The sequence below is a fragment of the Fistularia commersonii genome, chromosome 3, assembly GCF_037954325.1.
Source record: "Fistularia commersonii isolate RoL2024-O1a breed Wild chromosome 3, RoL_Fcom_v1.0, whole genome shotgun sequence".
Classification (NCBI taxonomy): domain Eukaryota; kingdom Metazoa; phylum Chordata; class Actinopteri; order Syngnathiformes; family Fistulariidae; genus Fistularia; species Fistularia commersonii.
The window spans coordinates 9,747,685-9,767,997 of NC_141286.1; the positions used below are offsets into that span (position 1 = coordinate 9,747,685).

The 20,313-nt window shown below is 47.2% G+C and overlaps 2 protein-coding genes across 4 annotated transcripts; both read left to right on the forward strand.

Annotated features, from left to right (window-relative positions):
- The first annotated feature begins 633 nt into the window (after positions 1 to 633).
- Positions 634 to 14,606, forward strand: cab39 (calcium binding protein 39). 2 transcript variants are annotated; one of them, XM_086143560.1, is made up of 9 exons: positions 634 to 777; positions 4,484 to 4,639; positions 4,725 to 4,889; positions 6,538 to 6,656; positions 7,874 to 8,042; positions 9,487 to 9,546; positions 9,778 to 9,843; positions 10,569 to 10,712; positions 12,628 to 14,606. In XM_086143560.1, exons 2-9 carry the CDS (start codon positions 4,526 to 4,528, stop codon positions 12,814 to 12,816), a joined length of 1,026 nt encoding a protein of 341 aa, XP_085999686.1. In that variant the 5' UTR covers positions 634 to 777; positions 4,484 to 4,525; the 3' UTR covers positions 12,817 to 14,606. The 2 variants fall into 2 exon arrangements, with proteins under 2 accessions (XP_085999686.1, XP_085999687.1); XM_086143561.1 differs by lacking the exon at positions 634 to 777 and adding an exon at positions 2,217 to 2,355.
- A 499-nt stretch (positions 14,607 to 15,105) lies between these two features.
- itm2ca (integral membrane protein 2Ca) lies at positions 15,106 to 18,494 on the forward strand. Of its 2 annotated transcripts, none has more exons than XM_086143562.1 (6): positions 15,106 to 15,445; positions 16,360 to 16,503; positions 16,600 to 16,788; positions 17,069 to 17,179; positions 17,255 to 17,414; positions 17,498 to 18,494. In XM_086143562.1, exons 1-6 carry the CDS (start codon positions 15,353 to 15,355, stop codon positions 17,587 to 17,589), a joined length of 789 nt encoding a protein of 262 aa, XP_085999688.1. In that variant the 5' UTR covers positions 15,106 to 15,352; the 3' UTR covers positions 17,590 to 18,494. The 2 variants fall into 2 exon arrangements, with proteins under 2 accessions (XP_085999688.1, XP_085999689.1); XM_086143563.1 differs by having other exon boundaries at positions 15,114 to 15,445; positions 17,264 to 17,414.
- Positions 18,495 to 20,313: the final 1,819 nt, after the last annotated feature.

Genomic DNA, 20,313 nt, shown 5'->3' on the forward strand with positions numbered 1-20,313 from the left:
ACCCAAACCGCATTGGAAGGGCAAAAATGAGCAAAGGGGCTGTCTTCTTATCACAGGCAGAATTTTCAGCCACTGTCATTCAAATTCTTGGTCCAGTCAGTGCATGATGTTCTCATGAGTCTTTGGAAGTTGCTCAGCTGAGACCCAGTGGACTCACCTTCTTGGCATCACTGCAAGAAAAAAGGATCTTTAGTGGAGAAACATCTCGTGGGGTGGGGGTATGACCTAGGAAGGAGACAGAACACATAGTCCTAAGTGGTATGGAGAGGTTGTAGGGGGTGGAGAGAAAGAAGGTGGAGGACTTGGAGCAGAGGACACACACTCGCACACATACATACATAGACACACACACACACACCTCACTCGAGTGCCGTCACCGAGCAAAAATTGACGCGCGTCGGTGCACTTGCTCAAAAGAAAAGAAAGAGCTCGCGCGAGACGCTTCCGGAGACGTGATGACGTTAGACGTCAGGTCGCGACGTCCGAGCCGCACTCGCCACCCGACGGAGATTTGCCGCCCCGGCTTGCAATGACAAGTCTTGGCCAGAGGGGGGAGCCAGACGCCGCCGTGACAGTCACCGTGCTCCACAGCGCTACCCAGTCGGGCTTGGAAGACTAGGAAACAGGCGCCGCACGTACAGCCGGGGATACAAACAAGGAGAGACGACGAGTAAGGACAACAGAAGCGGCTGGGTTATTTTGAATTCAGACAAACACTGGAGTTGGGGGTTTTGACGTCTCCAAACGCCGGGGAATCCCGTGAAAAATCCACTCAAGGTATTTCTGCTGTGGGGTCTACAATAGTGATGAGAGTTCTAAATTCACAATTGCGAGCCTTGTGGTGTGTGAGTGTGTCCGACATCCTTGCCCCGGCTAACAGCATCGCTAGCCCTCGAAACACTGAATTTAACCGGTCTAACTTAATGCGTTCACTAGTAGCTAACCCCAGGGACGTATTGGCAAAACATTTTTCCTTTTCCGCATCAAAAACCTGGCGTGGGGTCGTTGGTTACGGGTTAGCACCTTTCTAACCAGGCCCGGTGACGGCAAGTTAGCTTAATCGTCGTTTGCCAACTTGTTTTAGCCGCAGCACAAAACAAGCTATTGCGACTGCGTATTTAATACAAATATTCAGACGTTGACGACTTCATTGAATATACAAGAGGGTAAAAGTGTGCGGGACCATGAGGCCCATCGTGCCCGCCCTCCTTCCCTGCCGACGATACTCTTAACAAGTCAAGCACTTGTGTTATTTCTGTGGACAGTGATTGAAACATTATAGGCCGCGTTAGCTTCCGACCGGGTAACACGGCCAGCTGCCCGAATTTGAGGGGCAAATTCCGGAACTAATACGAGCTCCGGGCTTCGACCGAGGCACCGACTGCCCTCGGGAGGCTCACAACAAACCTCGGCGGCTGATTTCAATTAGATTTCTATCGCGTACAGTTGGCAAGCCTCACACCATCACAAACCAGGCATGGGTAACTGGTGAGGGGCGGTGCTCGCCGCTGACTTGTCAGCCTCATGTCGGGCTTGCTTCTAGGACCGGGTGGGTGAGTTGCAAGTTGTTCGAGGTTGCTTTTTCTTTTTTATCAAAATTAAAAAAATCCCTGCATTATAACGTGCGTCGTGAACAAACGCGAATACCGGATTAGCTTTTTGGAGCTAACAAATTAGCAGGTAGCAGCGGCGTTGCATCTGCGCCTGCATGGCCTGAAGGGTGGGAGTGACGGGAAAGTTACAGCTGTTTGTTTATTTCCCTGCTTCCTCATTTATTTGCGACCACATCATGAGAAATCGTGTCCACGTTTGTGAGAAACGCATGCTGTGTCTCCAGTCTTGACAGGTGCTTTGCGGGTGATAAACAACAACAACTGGGGTTATGGGCTAATGTTTATTAGCCTAGCCGCAAACCCAGGAGCCAATGCGTGTGTGTTTGTTTGCGGCCTCAGACCGACCGAACCCGCCATATGCGATGCCGTCCTTTGTGCGTCACCGGCGGCGAAGCGGGTCAGGGCTGTAGAGACGGTTCCGCCGCCAGCCTGCTGGACACATTAGAGCATTAGCTCTAGACGGATTTGGCCACCTGGCTCAGTTGAGGTGTGTCTAGATTAATAGAGATGCAACATTAGGCAAGCACAGGTTGAGTCACCCGTGGAACAGGGTGGGGTGGTGGGGGGATAGGTGTGTATTTCAGTGTCGGGCAGCACATGACCCATCATATGAATGGTCAGGGCTCCGGTCTCCTTCTTATATTCTTGGCTCCAGCTGTGCTTTCTAAATCTGGACTGCCTGGAAAACGATTGTGACTTGCTCCAAGGTTTAGGCTCAGATCGGATCCACGCAGGACTGCAGGTTAGTAACAGTCAGACCTTTGAATCTCAAGTGTGAGATGTGAACCAAAGAGGTGGCCGGGCGACTGGGGTTTTGACTTTTTTGCAAGGAAAGCTCATATCACAGATCATCATGTCTGAGCTAAAAGTGACAATGGTAATTTGTTTGTCCATGTTGAGATCATATGACCTTCTCCGTTAGGAAAGAGGCACACACAGGTTGCTTTGTTCCCGATTACACGCAGTTAGTGGAGGTAGTTTAGGCGCTGCTTATCTGTTTTGAAAACTTTGGCCCCATGGTGAATCTAAGGTGGATGGGTGGGCCGGGGAAGGGCGCAGATAAGAGGCCTTGTTAAGTTACCCGGTTAAGTAAGCTGCAGTGAGATATGGCTGTCCAAGTTGTTTGTTCTTCTGCTAAGACCTTTGTCACATGTTTTTTTATCTGGGGGTGGGGGGTGGGGGGTGGGGGGGTCTTTAATCGTTGTTTGTTGACTAAAATTACATTAATTTATTCTATCATTACATAACACAAGAAGCATTGTGTTCCAAAGTAAGTGAGAATACAACTGTGGTGCTGTTAGATTTTTTTTTTGTCTCACTCTTAGATGCCTGTTGCCGTTCAAGGGGATGGGTCATGCAAAGTTTGTGGGGTCGAAGCACGTTCTGGTTCAAGTTGGCCCGTGTCTTGATAAACATTGCATGGCTGATCATTGACTGACCCCTGTGGTTGTGCCTTTACTGAATGAACCCATGGCGCTCAGAGCTAGATAGGTTTTTCGCGTTTCAAGTCTGCTTGGTCTCCCCTCGATCAGTATCCACTCTTTGACCACTCTTTAACTTCATTGAATATTTATTCGAGTCAAACTATTAAAGCTGTTAACTTGTTAAAGTTAAATATTTTGCTAATTGGTACCTTCACTTCTTTGTGAATTACATTATATATTCATTACGTATTTACTGCAAAGAGTTTAATATCAGAAAGGGCTAATATTTATTTCACACACTCTTAAGATGACAATCTGGTTAAGTTGTGCACTGAAGAGAATAACACACTTAAATCATTCTGCACATCTTGGTTTCTGCCTGTGGTTTAGAGATGATGCAGTGATATTGATAAATTGGCTAATGAATCAATAATACTGATACAACCGTTAGCTGAGCAATCCAAACTATCTCTGTTGTTTCATTTCACTCTCAATTAATTCCAATTTTCGCGACAGCCTCTTGAAGCGCCTCTGTTATGAATTTATGATGCTCAGATTTTTCCACGCTGATAGTTTTGTTCTTGAGAGACGTATGCAGAACCAGACATCGAAAAATGCAATCTGTGTCAACATCGCCCTTTTGATGTGATGCCCCCCCCACTCCTGCAAGATAGAGAAGAAAAAAAAAGAATTTACTTGTCAAATTGATAACCACGCTCTTGTTACGGCTTATCCAAAACTGTGGTTTTTGTCCTTCCCCTGCAAGATCTCTCAGAGATCCTGTATATGAGGTTCTCTGTGTGTGATACGGAGGTCTGCGACTGGAAGTATTGCCAGACCAGTCTCGCTTGTGATTGTCACAGCTGAGCGGTTGTCAGTTGTGACAGTGCAAGATTTTTACCAGCATACTAACAGATCATTTACATATCTTTGTAAATGATGCATTGTTGTTATTATTGATAGACGTAGTAGAGAAAATCATCAGATACAATAACACATGAAGGAATGTGGGGAAAAAGGGTTGAGGTATTTGGGAGATGCACACAGGGAGGTGTTTTCACCTGCTGTTACTTTTGCAAAGGGTTAAAATGGCCAAGACTTGTACCAACACATACTATATTCTATTATGCTCATTGTACATGTAAGGGACATAACCTCAGGCTGCCTTTGTACGGAGGGCGTCTTCATCTCCTCACTGACCTGAAGTTCGGGTGCGTCAGCTTCCGTACTGACGTGCTCCATGTCACGTCTGAACAAGTGTGATTCTTTTGGAATAATTGGCGTTGAGGGCTGTGTTCTTCTACCTCCTGTTCGCATACTTTCACACAACCAACCTGTGCTGCTGTTTATAGGTCAGCGGTCCACGGTTGATGTTAATGTAGTTCAACAGAATCTCCTCCATCCATCTGTAAAGGCTCTGATCTGCTTTTGCATTTAATGACTCAGGTGGACTGTCAGCTGCCTGGTCGCTCGTGGTAACCCTCCGCCATGCCTTTCCCCTTTGGCAAGTCCCACAAGTCGCCGGCAGATATCGTCAAGAACCTCAAGGACAGTATGACGGTGCTCGAAAAGCATGACATCTCTGACAAAAAGGCTGAGAAGGTAGGCTTGACCCCTGAATGGCTGCCCGGAGAAGTGCAACGCCATATGGTTTGTGATGCAATGTGTCCTACATGTGCCTCTCCAGGCCACAGAGGAGGTGTCAAAGAGCCTGGTGGCCATGAAGGAAATCCTGTACGGTACTAATGAGAAAGAGCCCCAGACGGAGGCAGTGGCCCAGCTGGCCCAGGAGCTCTACAACAGCGGTCTCCTCAGCACTCTGATTGCAGACCTGCAACTCATTGACTTCGAGGTGAGATCTAATGACCAGGGGTTTTCTGGAGATCCATCAGTGGTGTGTGTGTTTTTAAACGTAATTCCAGTCTGTGCGGGTGACCGGAGTATCCGTGACGGCAAACTTGAATGTTGATGCTCGCCTCCCTTGAGGGAGGCGGGCACCACAGAATGTCAGCCGTACTATGGTGGCTGCTGCTGCCGGCTTCCCCTTACCCACACCCCCTGCATAGGATGACTCAGTTCTGTGTGAGCTCTCTCTTCCTCTTTTCTGTCTCTCTCGTCCGCCGTCTGTACCACAGTAAATGTTGCAACGAGTGCAGCAGAGCGATAAAGAAACAATTCACTCAGATATTTTTGGAGTTTTTGCACGGCGTCTGTTCTGTCATGCTGTTTGACACTATCTGGTTTTGTAGTTGCCGTTGGCTCTACATGCCTTTTCCCTCTCTTCATTATTCAAATGCAAATGAGCGTCCCACCAGCATAGAAAATAAGTCAATATTTTCAATAACCACTTAAAGGTTCCCGGTGAATTACGTTATAACGTGACAAAATGCGATACCCTTCATTTTCTAGCACATTGCCAAATTCTGTTATTAATTTTCCTGAATGTGGAAATAACGCCATGTTCTTTGCAAAACATGGAGGTTACAGTTCTCATATGTGCAAGTGTAATGAAGTGTTCGTCATGTAATTATCGCACTTTGGGCCGAATAGAACATGAAATTAGATGTGCTGACACGCCTACCCCAAATAATGTCACACACACAGCTAGAAGAATTGCACTTGAAAGATATTGAAGATGACTAATTCACTCTTCACTGTATGAACACAATAAAGCAGTAATTGTGACTTTCTTTATATGTTTTCCGGCACGGTTGACTCTTGCGAAGGCTCTTTCACAGGGATCCATTTAAAATAGCGAGAATTGAAAAGTTAAATGTCACTTAAAGGGGGTGATTACAGAGAACCAGAATTGCACAACCAAGAAAAACTTGCACAACAGCCCTGGGCAGTAAATGCCTGCAGTCTCCCATTGACCAGCTCTGGTGCAAAGAACATGAATGTTTTGTTGCATCACTATTAAGGACATTAAATTTGATGATTTTTATCATCAAGGGGAAAAAATATCCATGGAAATCATTTACATGCAATGAATTTGTCATAAACCTACAACTTAAATTTAACTTTAAAAAACTCCTTTAGCTACAACAGACAACTGATTTCTCCTCACAAATGCCTGTGACTTAACATGGACCAGCTGAAATGTTAAGACACAGGCCTACTATATGAACATGCACGGTATCTGCACCAGACTTATGTGGGAAAAGAATATCTCCGTTCAAGATAAATGTTTTTTTCTCCATCTTCCCTGCAACTGTCGATCAAACTCTACTTGCCAATTCACCAATGTAGACTTGCTCCATATGTATCATTGTCTTTATAGATGACATGGCAGTTTAGGGTTTTCAGCTGCTGCCAGAAAGAGGACCAGAATAATAACAGGTGTGTGTAGTTTTGACCCTCCGCAGGTCTGAGTCTCTAGAAGTTTATCAGCAAGGGGCCAAAACAATTTAATCTAGATGTTGCACGAACATACCAGATATCAGATATCGCCTGCTGCGTCCCGCATGCATTGTAATGCTGTGTCTCTCATCGCATGGCAGGGCAAGAAGGACGTGGCTCAGATCTTCAACAACATCCTGAGGCGTCAGATCGGCACCCGGACCCCAACGGTGGAGTACCTCTGCACCCAGCAGAACATACTCTTCATGTTGCTCAAAGGGTAACGTCCCCTCACCACCCCTCCCTACCCCGTTCACACAGCTACACTCGCTGCAGTCACGCTCCCATTTGTCCCTCCAGATCAGGATTCATGTTCCTGACTTTAAGACTATCACATTGACATTTCTCCCGGAAGGCTTAACAAGATGCCGAGTTCAAATGGCGCTGTCACATTTGCAAGAAATCACAACTCACTCGTGGTTTTGTGTGATGTGATATTTGAAATATTTGTGAGCAGTCATTGCTGCCCTGCAGGGTCTGTGTGTGTGTGTGTGTGGGGGGGTACAACGAATAAAAGCAGCTGTCACATGATGTTGCGGTGAAGAAGAAGGTACAGAAAAACCCGCTCACCTTATCTGTTAGGACAGGAGGGTTTATTTACTTAGGTCCCTTTATTGGCTCACATTTACAGCCAGGAAACAAAATCAGTTCTCCAAATCCATAGCGTTTTTTTTTTTATCCAATAAAGGTCAGTTATCAATAAAAGCTCTGGACATAGCGACCTTTTGTCAAAGGAGCTTTATTTTCTATGACAGCAGAGACACGTTGTGCCTGACTGTTGGCGGTTAGCGGTTGAAGGAGAAGCACAGTGCCGAGCATTGTGTTTCCTCAGAACCGGCTGTCGTGGTGAGCATAACCCTCCATCCGTCCATGCCCTGTCTAAACCAGCACAGACTGGAGGATGCGCAGATAGGCCAGGCATTTTAAAAATGTGAGGGAGAAAACATTTCACATCATGCCGGTTCACTCCTATCAAACAAGTCGTAACACGAGCCATTCATTCACTCACTGTGCACGGGAAGACCATTCAAACTTCACACAGAAAAGGCCCACCGCAAGAATCGAGCCAGGGAATTTCTTGCTCTGAAGCCCAAGCGCTAATCACCGTGTTGCTCACGTGCCAGTTTTCTATACCAGGCTATCAACGGCAAAGATAAACATTTGAGATGCCATATATTCACAACATTTAGCAATCTTCAAGTTAGTAGCTGTTATAAATTAATACTTTATATTCCACTGGTAAAGTCAATTTTCTGCTTTGCAGAAAACCATTAGCTATTAATGCAGAATGAGCGGTACACACACACATAAATCAATCTGTTTATTTAATTATGCATGATTTTAAATGTGCTTTTGTCAGATTATGATGGAGTCAAGGCTCCTCCTGCTAATTTGAAGGCTGCTGTCTGGTCACCCAGTGCCATGTGTCGTCCTCAGGTATGAATCTCCAGAGATCGCCCTGAACTGCGGCATCATGCTGAGGGAGTGCATCAGACACGAACCCCTGGCCAAAATCACGCTCTGGTCCGAGCAGTTCTATGACTTCTTCAGATATGTGGAGATGTCAACCTTTGACATCGCCTCCGACGCTTTTGCCACGTTCAAAGTGAGTCAGCTCAGCTCATGGGGTTTGAATCATCTCAATTATTTCTTTTTCTTATGTACTGAAAATGCTGGAAGAATTGATTTGGGATCTGGGACGGAAAATATTTGTAAATATTTATCGAGTTCACTTTTAAAGGGGATTAATGAATTCTCTCCTTCCGCTAGCTCTGTTGCAGAGTAACATCTTAAATTACAGTAATCCAGGAAGTGGCTTAGAATACAATCCTTAACAGCCTCAATAAAATCGTGTCTGTTAATACAGCAAATGTAGCCTCTGATAGTCACATACAGTCTGATAGGAACTCATCTCCTTATCAACGCATGCAAAGTGACAACACGGTGACACGTCTTTCAGTGACAACGGCTACTTGCTGCCTTCTGCTGGTGGATAGGACATCTTCGTCGGTCAGTCAGCAGTCAGCGCCGTGGAGGCAAAATTTCCCTAATTTAATGGCCGTTCTGTCTCTTGGCAACGGTCCCAATCCCTAATGCTATAACGATACTGTCTCCAGAAAGGAGTAATCTAAAATGCCAATCACAGTTTGTTTTAAAATATATAGATAAATCCACACCTGATGGGATTAGATGTTTCATCTCATTTATGCTCACCGTTAAATAAGAACTGAGCCTTCGTTCTGTGCCCTGTGTCCATTTCCGGTGTAATTCTCTGGGTTTTTAAGGACTCGCTGACATGTAGCCAAGCACAACAAACAGCACAGTACCAGGAGAAGCCATGGAGGGCAGTATTGCACAGTATGCTCCAGTGTAACAAGCGAAAGGAGCAGAGAAGACAACATGGCAAACTGTTTATGTCCCTGACAATGTCCTTTATCACCAGGTCCTCCACTGTTGCCATGTTAGTCATTGTCTAAAATCAAAGCTTAAACTCTGCACCGCCCTCTAATGGATGTGTTGCTTCACGACTGCGGCAAAGCACATATGGGAAGTATGTGGGCGACGGCGTGCGATGATCTTTGAGATAAAAGTACCCTTTGACGTCTGTAACCTGAGGATAAACGAGCCTATGGAGGAACCACAAGATTAAAAACCACATATTATTAAGAGGCAAATAAAACATCAGAACCCTGGATATTAAGCAGGAATGTTGTTTACAACGACAAGAAACTGCTGCTGAAAAGCTGCCAAATCAGCAGCAAGAGACTCCCCGTTGCTTGTTTGTCATCCAGATCTGCTTTTAGCCCGGACACCAAAAGCCACAAGTTTGTGATTATGTGGCCATTTTTGTTTTTTAATTTTTTTCACAGTAACAGCCAGTTTATTGTCATGTGTCTTGTCAAAGATTATCACAAGGATTGCCACATTTTCTAAAGTCCATATACTTCACATAAGAACAAATGAGGATAGATGTAGTCATGATTTCTGTGCTATGACTTATTGCCCGTGTTTTTTTTTGTTTTTGTTTTTTTTTTTTGTCTCAATTTCAGGATCTCCTCACGAGACACAAGCTCCTGAGTGCAGAGTTCCTGGAGCAGCACTACGACAGAGTGAGTCTTTGCCCAAACCCAGCGAAATGTGTGCGATGTGTGTCTGTGCGCTTGAAATATTTACTACAATGATTGTGTCAATGGGGTGCTGCCAACACCCTTCCAAACAACCCCAGGAGAACACACAGTTGGTCAATGTTGTGAGTTCTGAAGAAAACTCATCTGCTGTCGTGTTTGCGCTCACCACTGAAACCACAACTCTTCTCACCCTGATGTTTTCTGTCCCTCCAGTTCTTCAGTGAATACGAAAAGTTGCTCCACTCAGAAAACTATGTGACTAAAAGGCAGTCCCTCAAGGTAAGACCCCCCCCCCCCCCCCCCCAATCCTTAAAGCCCTGCAGAGATCTATTTTAAGTCAGCGGGTCTTCTCCAGTGTTCGGTTTCTTCAGAACCAACATCTCCATCCTCATGGTTGTTGACCGCCATCTAGTGGCCAAACAGCGGATGTGTTTCTCTGCAGCTTTGCCCTCTCCTGTCTCACAGTTAGCTTGATTTACCTTGTAGTTCTGTTGTTTCCACAACTAGCTATCAACTGCTGTCGAATATATATATATTTCAAATAGCAGCAGGAAGTATGCTGGATTCTCAAATCACATGTTAAAGTGTAAGGTTTGAAAATGAATTTACCCAAACAAAATCTACAAACACCAGTGGATGTGTGGAGAACTGCTACAGAATATTAGCAGCAAAATAGCAGCAGAATATTTCCTGTCCTCTTGTCACCTTCATCTGAATTTAATGTTCTCTGTTCCTCTGTTGCACAGTCCACACCAGTTATTAACCAACTCATCCTGCAATGCCAACAGGAAGCTGCGGTTTCATGTTGTATAATTATTATTTCTCCCTTTCAGTTACTGTTAAATGCTTGTCAGTAGCAGGAGGTTTTTGGTGTATTTCATAAAAAGCCTAAGTCTTTTTTTTTCCTCAGAAAGAAGCGGTTTTGTTAGCAAACAATTGAATGTTGTTCCCCAGTGGGGAAGATAAAAGTTCTGACTCTTGACTGACCTGGACTCCCGCTGCAGCTACTTGGTGAGCTGCTCCTCGACCGGCACAATTTCACCATCATGACGAAGTACATCAGCAAGCCGGAGAACCTCAAGCTCATGATGAACCTGCTACGGGACAAGAGCCGCAACATCCAGTTCGAGGCCTTTCATGTTTTTAAGGTAAAGGGCGACCGGTGTTGCCACATAAGCCTGATAGTTTCCAGCACAATCATAACCTGAAACCCACACAAATCTAGAAAAAATAGCCACTTGAAGAAATCAAGTCCAGTTTCCATCCATCCATCCATCTTCCCCCGCCTATCCAGAGTCGGGTCGTGGGTGCAGCAGCCGGAGCAGTGAGGCCCTGAGCTCCCTCTCCCTGGCCACATGGTCCAGCTCCTCTGGGGGGGGGACCCCAAGGCATTCCCTGGCCAGCCTGGAGATATTGTCTCTCCAGTGTGTCCTGGGTCTTCCCCGTGGTCTCCTCACAGATGGACATGCCTGGAATACCTCCCCTGGCAGGTGTCCTGGAGGGATCCTGACCAGATTCCCGTGCCACCTCATCTGACTCTTGTCGATGCGGAGGAGCAGCAGCTCTAATCCAAGCTACTCCCCGATGACAGAACGTCTCACCCTATCTCTAAGGAAAAGTACGGCCACCCTGTGGAGGAAACTCGTTTTAGCCGCTCATAGCCACGATCTCGGTCTTTTGGTCACTACCCACAGCTCTTGACCGAAGGTGAGGGTGGGAACGTAGATCGACCAGTAAACTGGGAGCTTCGCCTTTTGGCTCAGCTCCCTCTTCTGGAGTCCCTCACTGGTGAACAAGCCTCCAAGATGCTTGAACTCCTCCACTCGGGGCAGGACCTCTTTTCCAACCTGGAGTGGGTATTCCACCTGTTTCCGGTTGAGTACCATGGTCTCGGATTTGGATTTGATCCTCATCCTGCCTGCTTCACGCTTGCCTGCGAACCACTCCAGTGAGAGCTGGAGATCATGGCCCGATGGAGCCAACAGAACAACATCATCTGCAAAATTTCCCCTCACCTGAAGGTGGAGGGAGGCTACCGGGTTGAACCCCAGCGTGAAGGTGCCGAGACGGACGGGCAGTCAGTATGCCCACACCTGCCCGGCGCCTCTCACCGGGGGCAACTCCAGAACAGAGTCCAGGCCTTCACGAGAGGGCTGGTTCCAGACCCCATGCCCTGAGGTGAGTCCGACTATATCTAGTCGGAATCTCTCAGCCTCACGCACCAGCTTGGACTTCTTCCCTGCTAGTGAGGTAGCATTCCATGTCCCAAGAGCCATAATTTGACTCGAGATAATTGATAAAATGTGCAAATGTACACTACATATTGTTTCATAATATCAAATAATTTCTATCACTGATAATATTGGGATAGGACTCCTGTCAATCAAATATTTCCTCATTCAACATACTTGTTTGGTAATGGTGCTGTCACAGTCAGTGTCAGTGAAGGTTCTCTGTCATCCAAGTCAAGGTGAATTCTTGTCAAAATCTTGAATATCTTCATTTGTAATGGACTTCAATTTCTTCAAGTGATGAAATTGAAGTCCATTTGCCATGACGAGAAGATTTTACAAGAATGCTCCAATAGTATTTTCAAAAAACGCCACATCTCCGAAATTCTTTGTTCTAATATCCCATCTGGCAACACTGAGTGGATCTTGGACGCCACGCAGAAGACATGAACGTTCTCCAATCTCGGCAGATGTTTGTGGTATCAGGTGGACAATCATCGCTCTGCACACGCAGTGTAAAAAGCCAGAAAGTCCCCGGTTGGAGTCCCACAGAGGGACCTTCCCGTGTGGAGTCTCCATGATCTCCCTGTGTCTGTGTGGGGTTCCTCCGGGCTCCACCCACAGTCCTAAAAAATGCAGGAGGTGCATGGAGACCCTGAATTTGTCCAGTGAATGAGAAGTCAAATGGTTGTGTGTGTCTATACACTGTGTAAGTAGTTCACTTCTAACGGGATAAGCAGTAAACACTTATACCGGGAGTGGCATCAAAGATATGTCCATCATGAAACGTGTCAGGCCCGTGCCCTCACCTGTCTTGCTCCGTCTTCACCAGGTGTTCGTGGCCAACCCCAACAAGACACAGCCCATCCTCGACATCCTGCTGAAGAACCAGACCAAGCTTATCGAGTTCCTCAGCAAGTTCCAGAATGACAGAACGGAAGACGAACAGTTCAATGACGAAAAGACATACCTGGTCAAACAGATCAGGGACCTCAAGAGGCCCGCCCCGCAGGAGGCCTGAGGCCGGGTGCAGCCGTGGCGGCGGCGGCGGCGGCGAGGAGGCGGAGCCACCAGGACCACATCCGGACAGCGCCCGCCTCCTGGACTTAATCAGCAGCTACTGTTCTGCTCAGAACAAAAATTGAGGAAACAAATGAAAAACAAACTGATAAGCAAATGCATCCATATCGAGTCACCAGAACGCCGCCAGCTCCTCCATGAACGTTTCCTCTTTTTTTTTTTTTTTGGTTGTTTGTTTTTTTTTCTCTCCAGCAGTTTCCCTTCAAAAGAACATGAGAAACATCAGAGACACTGCTGCTTTTCTTGCACATTGAGACGCCAGGCTGTAACGCCGCAATGGTCGCAACAGAGAAACCAGAGACGCGTCCAAGCTGGCCAACGTCCACGGCGTATTAGCAAAGGAACAAAAGATATCAACGTTTACAAACATTAACGTGTTAACACAGACACACAGACACACACACACACACATCAGCTAAGTGGTACGAGCCGGTCGAAAAACAAAACAAAAAAGAACCGTTGTGTTTCGGCTTGCATGCCTGGAAAATGTGACCGCGACCGCCATCTTTGGCGTCTCCCATGCCTTTTCTCCGATAAAGCGGCAGCGGCCGGCCGCACTGGCTGACCTCTCAGATGCTGCGGCGCCGACCCCGTTGACCTCCGGCCTGCTCCATCCGGGAGCGCCGAGGATGGAGGGAGGGGACGTGCTTCGCGGAAACCCCTGAAGGTCGGCCAACGATTGTTTTTTGGGACAGGGTGAATATGTACATATGCCTTTTATTTTGCTTTGTAGATTTGTTTAACCTTAACATGAATATATATATATTTACAAACACATACACTCACACACACACAAATATATTACCTTAAACATCACGTTTTGGGTTCATGGTCATCGAATTGTTTCCTAAACCAGTAACAGACACAAAAGGAAGTGACTTTTTTTCTTTTTTCCTTTTTCGCATTTCATTTTACTGCTGAAATGGTTTGCAGATGAGTTTTATTTGTACATAAAAAAAAATGTGGAGGAAGGTTTAGCTAACCAGTAGCATGCTAACATGTACAGCCGAGGAACGTCACGGCGGTCGTCCTCTTTCTCCTCATCTACCTGTTTTTTGGTTCTCAAGCATCTTGCAGACCGGTAAAGTGGAGGAGGAGGATGGGGGGGATTTTAGTTAGCAGGAGCTAAAAGCATAGCGTGTGTGGGCGCACTTTGAGGTGATGGACGTCAACTGCCCCCCTCCTTTTGCCCCCTTTCAATCTCACTTTATGTCAATGGAGTGATCTGCCCCTTCATCCCTTCCACCCCTTTGCATTCCCACCTTTCATGCACCCCAAACTACACATGTTTCAGTAGTTTCTCCCTGGCATTGTGTGTGTGTGTGTGTGTGTGTGTGTGTGTGTGTGTGTGTGTGTGTGTGTGTGTGTGTGTGTGTGTGTGTGTGTGTGTGTGTGTGTGTGTTCTAATTCCAGGACAATGACTGAGTGCAAAGTGTCGTGGGCCGCAGGAACCCCCCCCTACACACACACACACACATGAGTGACAGACGCGGCCTGTGCAGACGTTGTATGCCAAAACAAACAAACGCCCCCGTGACTGACGGCGCTCCAGTCCTGCTTCCTCCGCGTGCACGCCTCCTCCCACCGGCTGTGCACGATGAAGACGTTGTACTGGAGTAGTGTTTATTCTTGATGAGGGATTGAAGCGAGTGGTTGAGTGCCGACGTTGGCGGCGGCTGCTTTCAGGAGTGTCCGAGGGCCGGAGCCCGACCAAATAAAAGAAAACAAAAACAACACCTGGGTCCACATGAACCTTTGTTTCTTATCATCCCGCCATTCCTTCCCCACGTGGAGCTAAGACCGTTCACATGAAAATGTCCTGGTGACCAGAAAAATCCTCCAAAGTCCTGGAAGTGACAAATCGACTCTTGCATCAGACATTATTTAATCTTAATGCTGCTTCAGGGGGTCCAGTCAGATCTCCTCAGATCCTGCTGGTCTTCTTCAGGTCCAGTCAGACCTCCTCAGTCCTGGATGGTCCACCTCAGGTCCTGCTGGTCCACTCCCTGGAGCTTTCAGAGAGCAAATACATCCCAGGTTGTTATCAGCGTGTAAAGTGTTTGTTCCGAATCCCCCCATGGGAGCATGCTGTGAACTCCAAGCCATCTATGAAGTGTGCGTGTGCCTGTGTGTCGCAGGAGTGGTCTCCACAACGACCTTAGGTAATTACACGCTTTTTCACAATAAAAGCTGTGAAGATCGCACAAGGAGACGCTGTCATCCGGAACGGGGGAGGGAGGGGGGTGATGATGGGCGGCGTCAGACGGTGAAGGACGCGCACACGTCTCAGTGGTGCTGAGATCATAAAAACTCACCGACGAGGACGATCGCCGTTGGTCTCCGGACGAGCTCGCAGCAGCCGGAAGAGGAAGGAGGAAAAAACATCAAGAGTGGGCCTTTAAGCCGAATTTTGGAAAAAAAAAAAAAAGGAAACGACTTCCGGTGGAGGAAGAGGCCGCTGAAGACCCACCGGAGCCATGGTGAAGATCACCTTCCAGTCTGTCGCGGGCCAGAAGGCGGAGAAGGAGGCCGATGGAGACAAAACTGAGATCCTCATCCCGCATCCGGTGGTGAGTCCCTATATGCGTCTCACGCACGGCTTTTATTCATGCGTGTTTTTGTGCGTCGGTGTTCTGCAGCGGCTCCCGCACCTGCACAACCGCGCGGTGGTGGCGGGAGGGGGGCGATTGGAGGCATGCAACCCCCCCCCCCCACACACACACACACATACACGGCTATATTTGCGTGAGATTTGCGGTGCATAGTTCGCTTTGAAACGACTGGCCGCTTACCTGGGGCCAGGTGGGAGCGCGACGGGTGAGGGATGGGGGGGGGGGGGGGGGGGGGGGGTGCGTCTTCTGCCAAAATGACAGAATTCGACTTGACGTGCACGGACGAGCGCGTCCCCGTTTAACAGACCGCGGAAGGGGGGGGGGGGCGGTCACGCTCTCGAGTGGGCGTGCAAAAAAAAAAAAAAAACCCTGTCTAGTATATGTGTGCGTGTTTGCACAAATACCTCCTTGACCTCACACACACTGCATTAAACAACAGACATGAATTCGTTCGCACGCAATATAGATCCTGACCTATCGTGTAAACAAATCCTGTGACGTCACGCCCCCCCAACAGCCCCCACACCCACAAATTCAGACACTTCCTGTTGTGTGGCTAAGAATAACAGCCTCTATTCTGTTAGCCAGCGTTGTTTATTTTAAGCCCCCCCCCCCCAAAAAAAATCCCCCTGTAACCCCCCCCCCCCCCCCCCCCCCCCCCGTGCCGGTGGAATCATGTAGTGTCCACTTAGTTACTCATCCTTTAGGAGCCTCCACTACATGCGAGGTGTTACTATGCCAACGCAGGTGCGGCGAGGCAGATGGCCCCGCCAGACTGGAGGCGGCAGAGGGATTGCTTGCAGTCGTTCGCCGCCAAACGTCTCCGATGCTCCCATATGACTCTTCTGTGTGTTTGTGTGTGTGTTCTCCAGGATGATGATGAGCTGGTTTTGCCGATGCGACCCAGGAAGTCCCTCCTGAACGGGCTGTGCTGCCTGACCTTCGGTCTGGTTGTCTTCACGGCCGGCCTGGTCCTGGCCTTCATCTACATGCACCACTACTATTTCATTCCCCACGTATGTCGATTGTCCTCGTGAGACAGCGCATTCGAAGTTCTGCAGGACCGGGAGATTCCTGTTTTGAGAGTTGTGTGTTTGTGTGTGTGCCTGCAGATCCCGGAAGAGAACCTGTTCCACTGCAAGGTCCTCTACGAAGATGCAATGTTCGCGCCGCAACGCGGCCGGCAGGAGCTGGAGGAGAACGTTGGCATCTACCTGACCGACAACTACGAGAAGATCACTGTCCCCGTGCCTCACTTTGGGGGCAGCGACCCCGCCGACATCATCCACGACTTCCACAGGGTAAGGGAAGGGGGACAAAAGAAAAGAAAAAATTGCTCCGTGCCAATTGACATTAGATTGCTATTATAGGTGTGAATGAAACCCAAGTATAACATGTCTGATTTATTGTTTGTGAAAGGGGTTGCAATTCTGGCCTTGGCCACAAGGGTGCGATAAAGAACCACAGTCCCTTTATAAACATATCTAAATGGGTGAATTACCGCACTCACTTCCTGGTTAGCGTTCAGCAACCGAATCGGAGCCGTCCGCAAAAATCATGTGCTCGTTCTGTCGTCTCCAGGGCCTGACCGCCTACCACGACATAACCCTGGACAAGTGCTACGTCATCGAGCTCAACACCACCATCGTGATGCCACCGCGCAACCTCTCTGAGCTGCTGATCAACATCAAGGTAACCTGGCAACGGCCTCTAGCGCCGCCCCCCTCCCCCCCTCCTCCCAAAACAACAAAAAAACTAATCTTGCAGGTATTGCAGAGGGGGACGTACCTGCCGCAGACCTACATCATCCACGAAGAGATGGTGGTGACGGGGAAAGTGCACAACATGCACCAGCTGGGGCCCTTCATCTACCGCATGTGTCGCGGCAAGAACACGTACCGCCTGAGCCGCCGCGCCGCCCGCAGACGTGAGTTCAGGATCTTTTTTAACAAAAACAACGCACCCACGCTTTCTGGCGTTCATGTTTGTCTCGCTCTTCTTCCCCGCCAGGCGTTAGCAAGCGTGCAGCGAAGGCGTGCCACAGCATCCGCCATTTCGAGAACACGTTTGTGGTGGAGACGGTGATCTGCGACGAGGCGTGAGGAGACAGCCAAAATTAAAAAAAAAAGAAAAAAAAAGAAAAAAAGGCAACCTTGCGACCGCCCCGTTTCTCGGCCGCTGTAGCGCCCCCCTGTGGATCCGTCTTGATTTGCACTTTACTCGTGAACATTTATTTTCTTTCTCTTCTCTCCACAGGCGATATCCGCCCCTGAAGTGTGATGCAATACTTAGCTGTTAGCTCCACCAAGTACTTTCCATGTAGCAAGTTATTACCGAGTTATTACTCCGCTCCCTCGGGGAGCCGTTCAGTGGTTACTGTTGTTGGGGGGAGACGACCGTTCCCCCCCGTGTGTTGTCAAGGTGACCTCCTCCCTCCTCAGATGACTTCCTTGTGTGGTGCTTTTGTAACACAAGCCGTGCAAAGCATGAAAGTAACCTTTTAATTTAAAAAAGTTGGTTCTTCTCTAGTTGTCGCTTGCATCGTCACCCTGCTTTTTTTTTTTTTTTTTTTTTTGCATTTATCGAGTTGTGGGCTGCACTGGTGACCCCTTCAGAACCCCACTTGGGCATCAGATGGCTTCCACCACTCTGTCCTCCTCACGGCAGCAGCAGCCAGCGTAAAACCATATTTATTTTAACTCCCGGTCTCTTTTGCACTTTTTGACCAATCAATGCTTTTACTTGGAAAATCATCACGAGATGTTTATGCCCTTTTATGCATGTCTTATTTATCTGTAAGATTAACGTTGCACTGTCAGAATGTTTTATAAAAAAAAAAATTAAAAAAAAAGAAGAAGAAAAAGACATTTCAAAGCCTTAGCATAGCTAAAGTCAGTCAGATCTTACTGGACGTTTGTGGGAACGCGAGCGGTCAAGCTGGGGCTTCTGCCCGCCGGTGACGAAAATGAAACACAACGTCTCTGAATAAAGTGAAAAAAGATCTCCACGCCGGTGTTTGCATCTGTCGCCTTATTTCTCCATCCATGCATGCCAGGAATGTCACAGCTTCTCCCGAGTCCTTCCTTCCTGGGAGGGGGTGGCTTGATCTGCAGCGTCTCACCAGGCAACCACCATTCTTTCATTAAAGAATATTAAAGCTTTTATTACATCATGACAACTATTAGCACTGCTGAAGACGTTTTCACCATTGCACTGTCCTCTTTTTGCCCTGGTCGAGGCAGAAGGCTGCTCACATTGAGTTTGGATCCTCCTCAGGTTCAGATCTGCTCGACATGGATATTGAGCCAGTCAGACTTATTTGACGTGAAAGCTGAAAATTCACGTTGGTGTGGATTCTTGGGCCGGGGCTTAGAACTGGATGGGTCGCCTGTCAATCACAAGATAAAATTTTGTAAATGTTAATGAACGAATAGAACGATAAACCTTGAATTACTGAATTAAATTGAAATATTTTTGTTTAAACAAAATGTATTAAAGAATAACTTCATAGTAACTTCATAGAAATAGAATTAAACAGAAAATTGAAATATTAAAAATTGAATGAATGAGTTAATCAAATGTGTTAATGAAATCTAAAAAAAAATGATGAATGAAATTCAAAAAAATAAAGGATGAAATCTTTTCCTTTTGGCTTTTCCCTTCAGGGGTCGCCACAGTGAATCAACCTCCATCTGACCCTATTCTCTGTTTCCTCCTCTCACACCAACTTCCTTCATATCCTCTCTCACTACATCCATAAATCTTCTCTTTGCTCTTCCTTCAGACCTCCTGCCTGGCAGCTCCAATTCCAGCCACTGTCTTGTACACCTTTCTTTTCTTTCTAGCTGATAGTCTTCTATAGTACCCCTGATACTTTTCTCCACCCATTCCAATCTGCTTGAACCCATTTCTTTCCCTCTTTTCCACACTCTCCGTTGCTCTGGACTGTTGTCAGTGCCTCCTTAATTCACATCCAGCCCGTTGGTCTTTTTAATTCGGCCCGCCAAAGATTGGTTCAGAATTCATACTTGATGTGAATGATTAAATGATTGGATCAATGAATGTGGGGGCTCTAACAGGAGATTATTTCATTTTTGGAGCTACTTGAGAACACTTCAGAAGCTGAGCTGAATGACACAGATTGGCTTTGCAATTTAGCCTTTACTGTGGACATACTGACACACATGAATGAGCTGGACGTGAAGCTACAAGGGAAAAAACAGTTTGTGCATGAAATGCAAGCAAACGTCAGAGCCTTTAAAACCAAGCTGGTTTTGTTTTCAAAGCAACTGTAAGACAAGTCTGATATGTACTGTTAACAAATGACTGTCTGTCAAATTTTAAAAGCTAATGCGGCCCCTGAGCCAAAAAGTTTGCCCACCCCTGCCCTAAGTACTTGAAATCCTCCAACTTCTTGAACTCCATGAAGCCTCACTGTTCCTCTAATTTGCGCACATATATTCTGTCTTGCTGTGACTAACCTTCATTCCTCTCCCTTCCAGAGCATACCTCCACTTTTCAAGATTTTCCTCTACCTGTCCCCTGCTCTTACTACAGATCACAATGCCATCTGCACACATCATGATCCATGAAGATTCTCATCTGTCAGCCTGTCCATCCCCACTGCAAAAAAGAAGGTGCTCAGAGCTGATCCATGATGAAGTCCCATCTCCATCTGAAATTTCTCTGTTACGCCTTCAGCACACCTCACCTCTCTCTGACAACATACATACATGTCCTGCACCAGTCTAACATACTTACTCTGCCACTCCAGACTTCCTCATACAATACCAGAGTTCCTCTCTTGGCATCCTGTTGTATGCTTT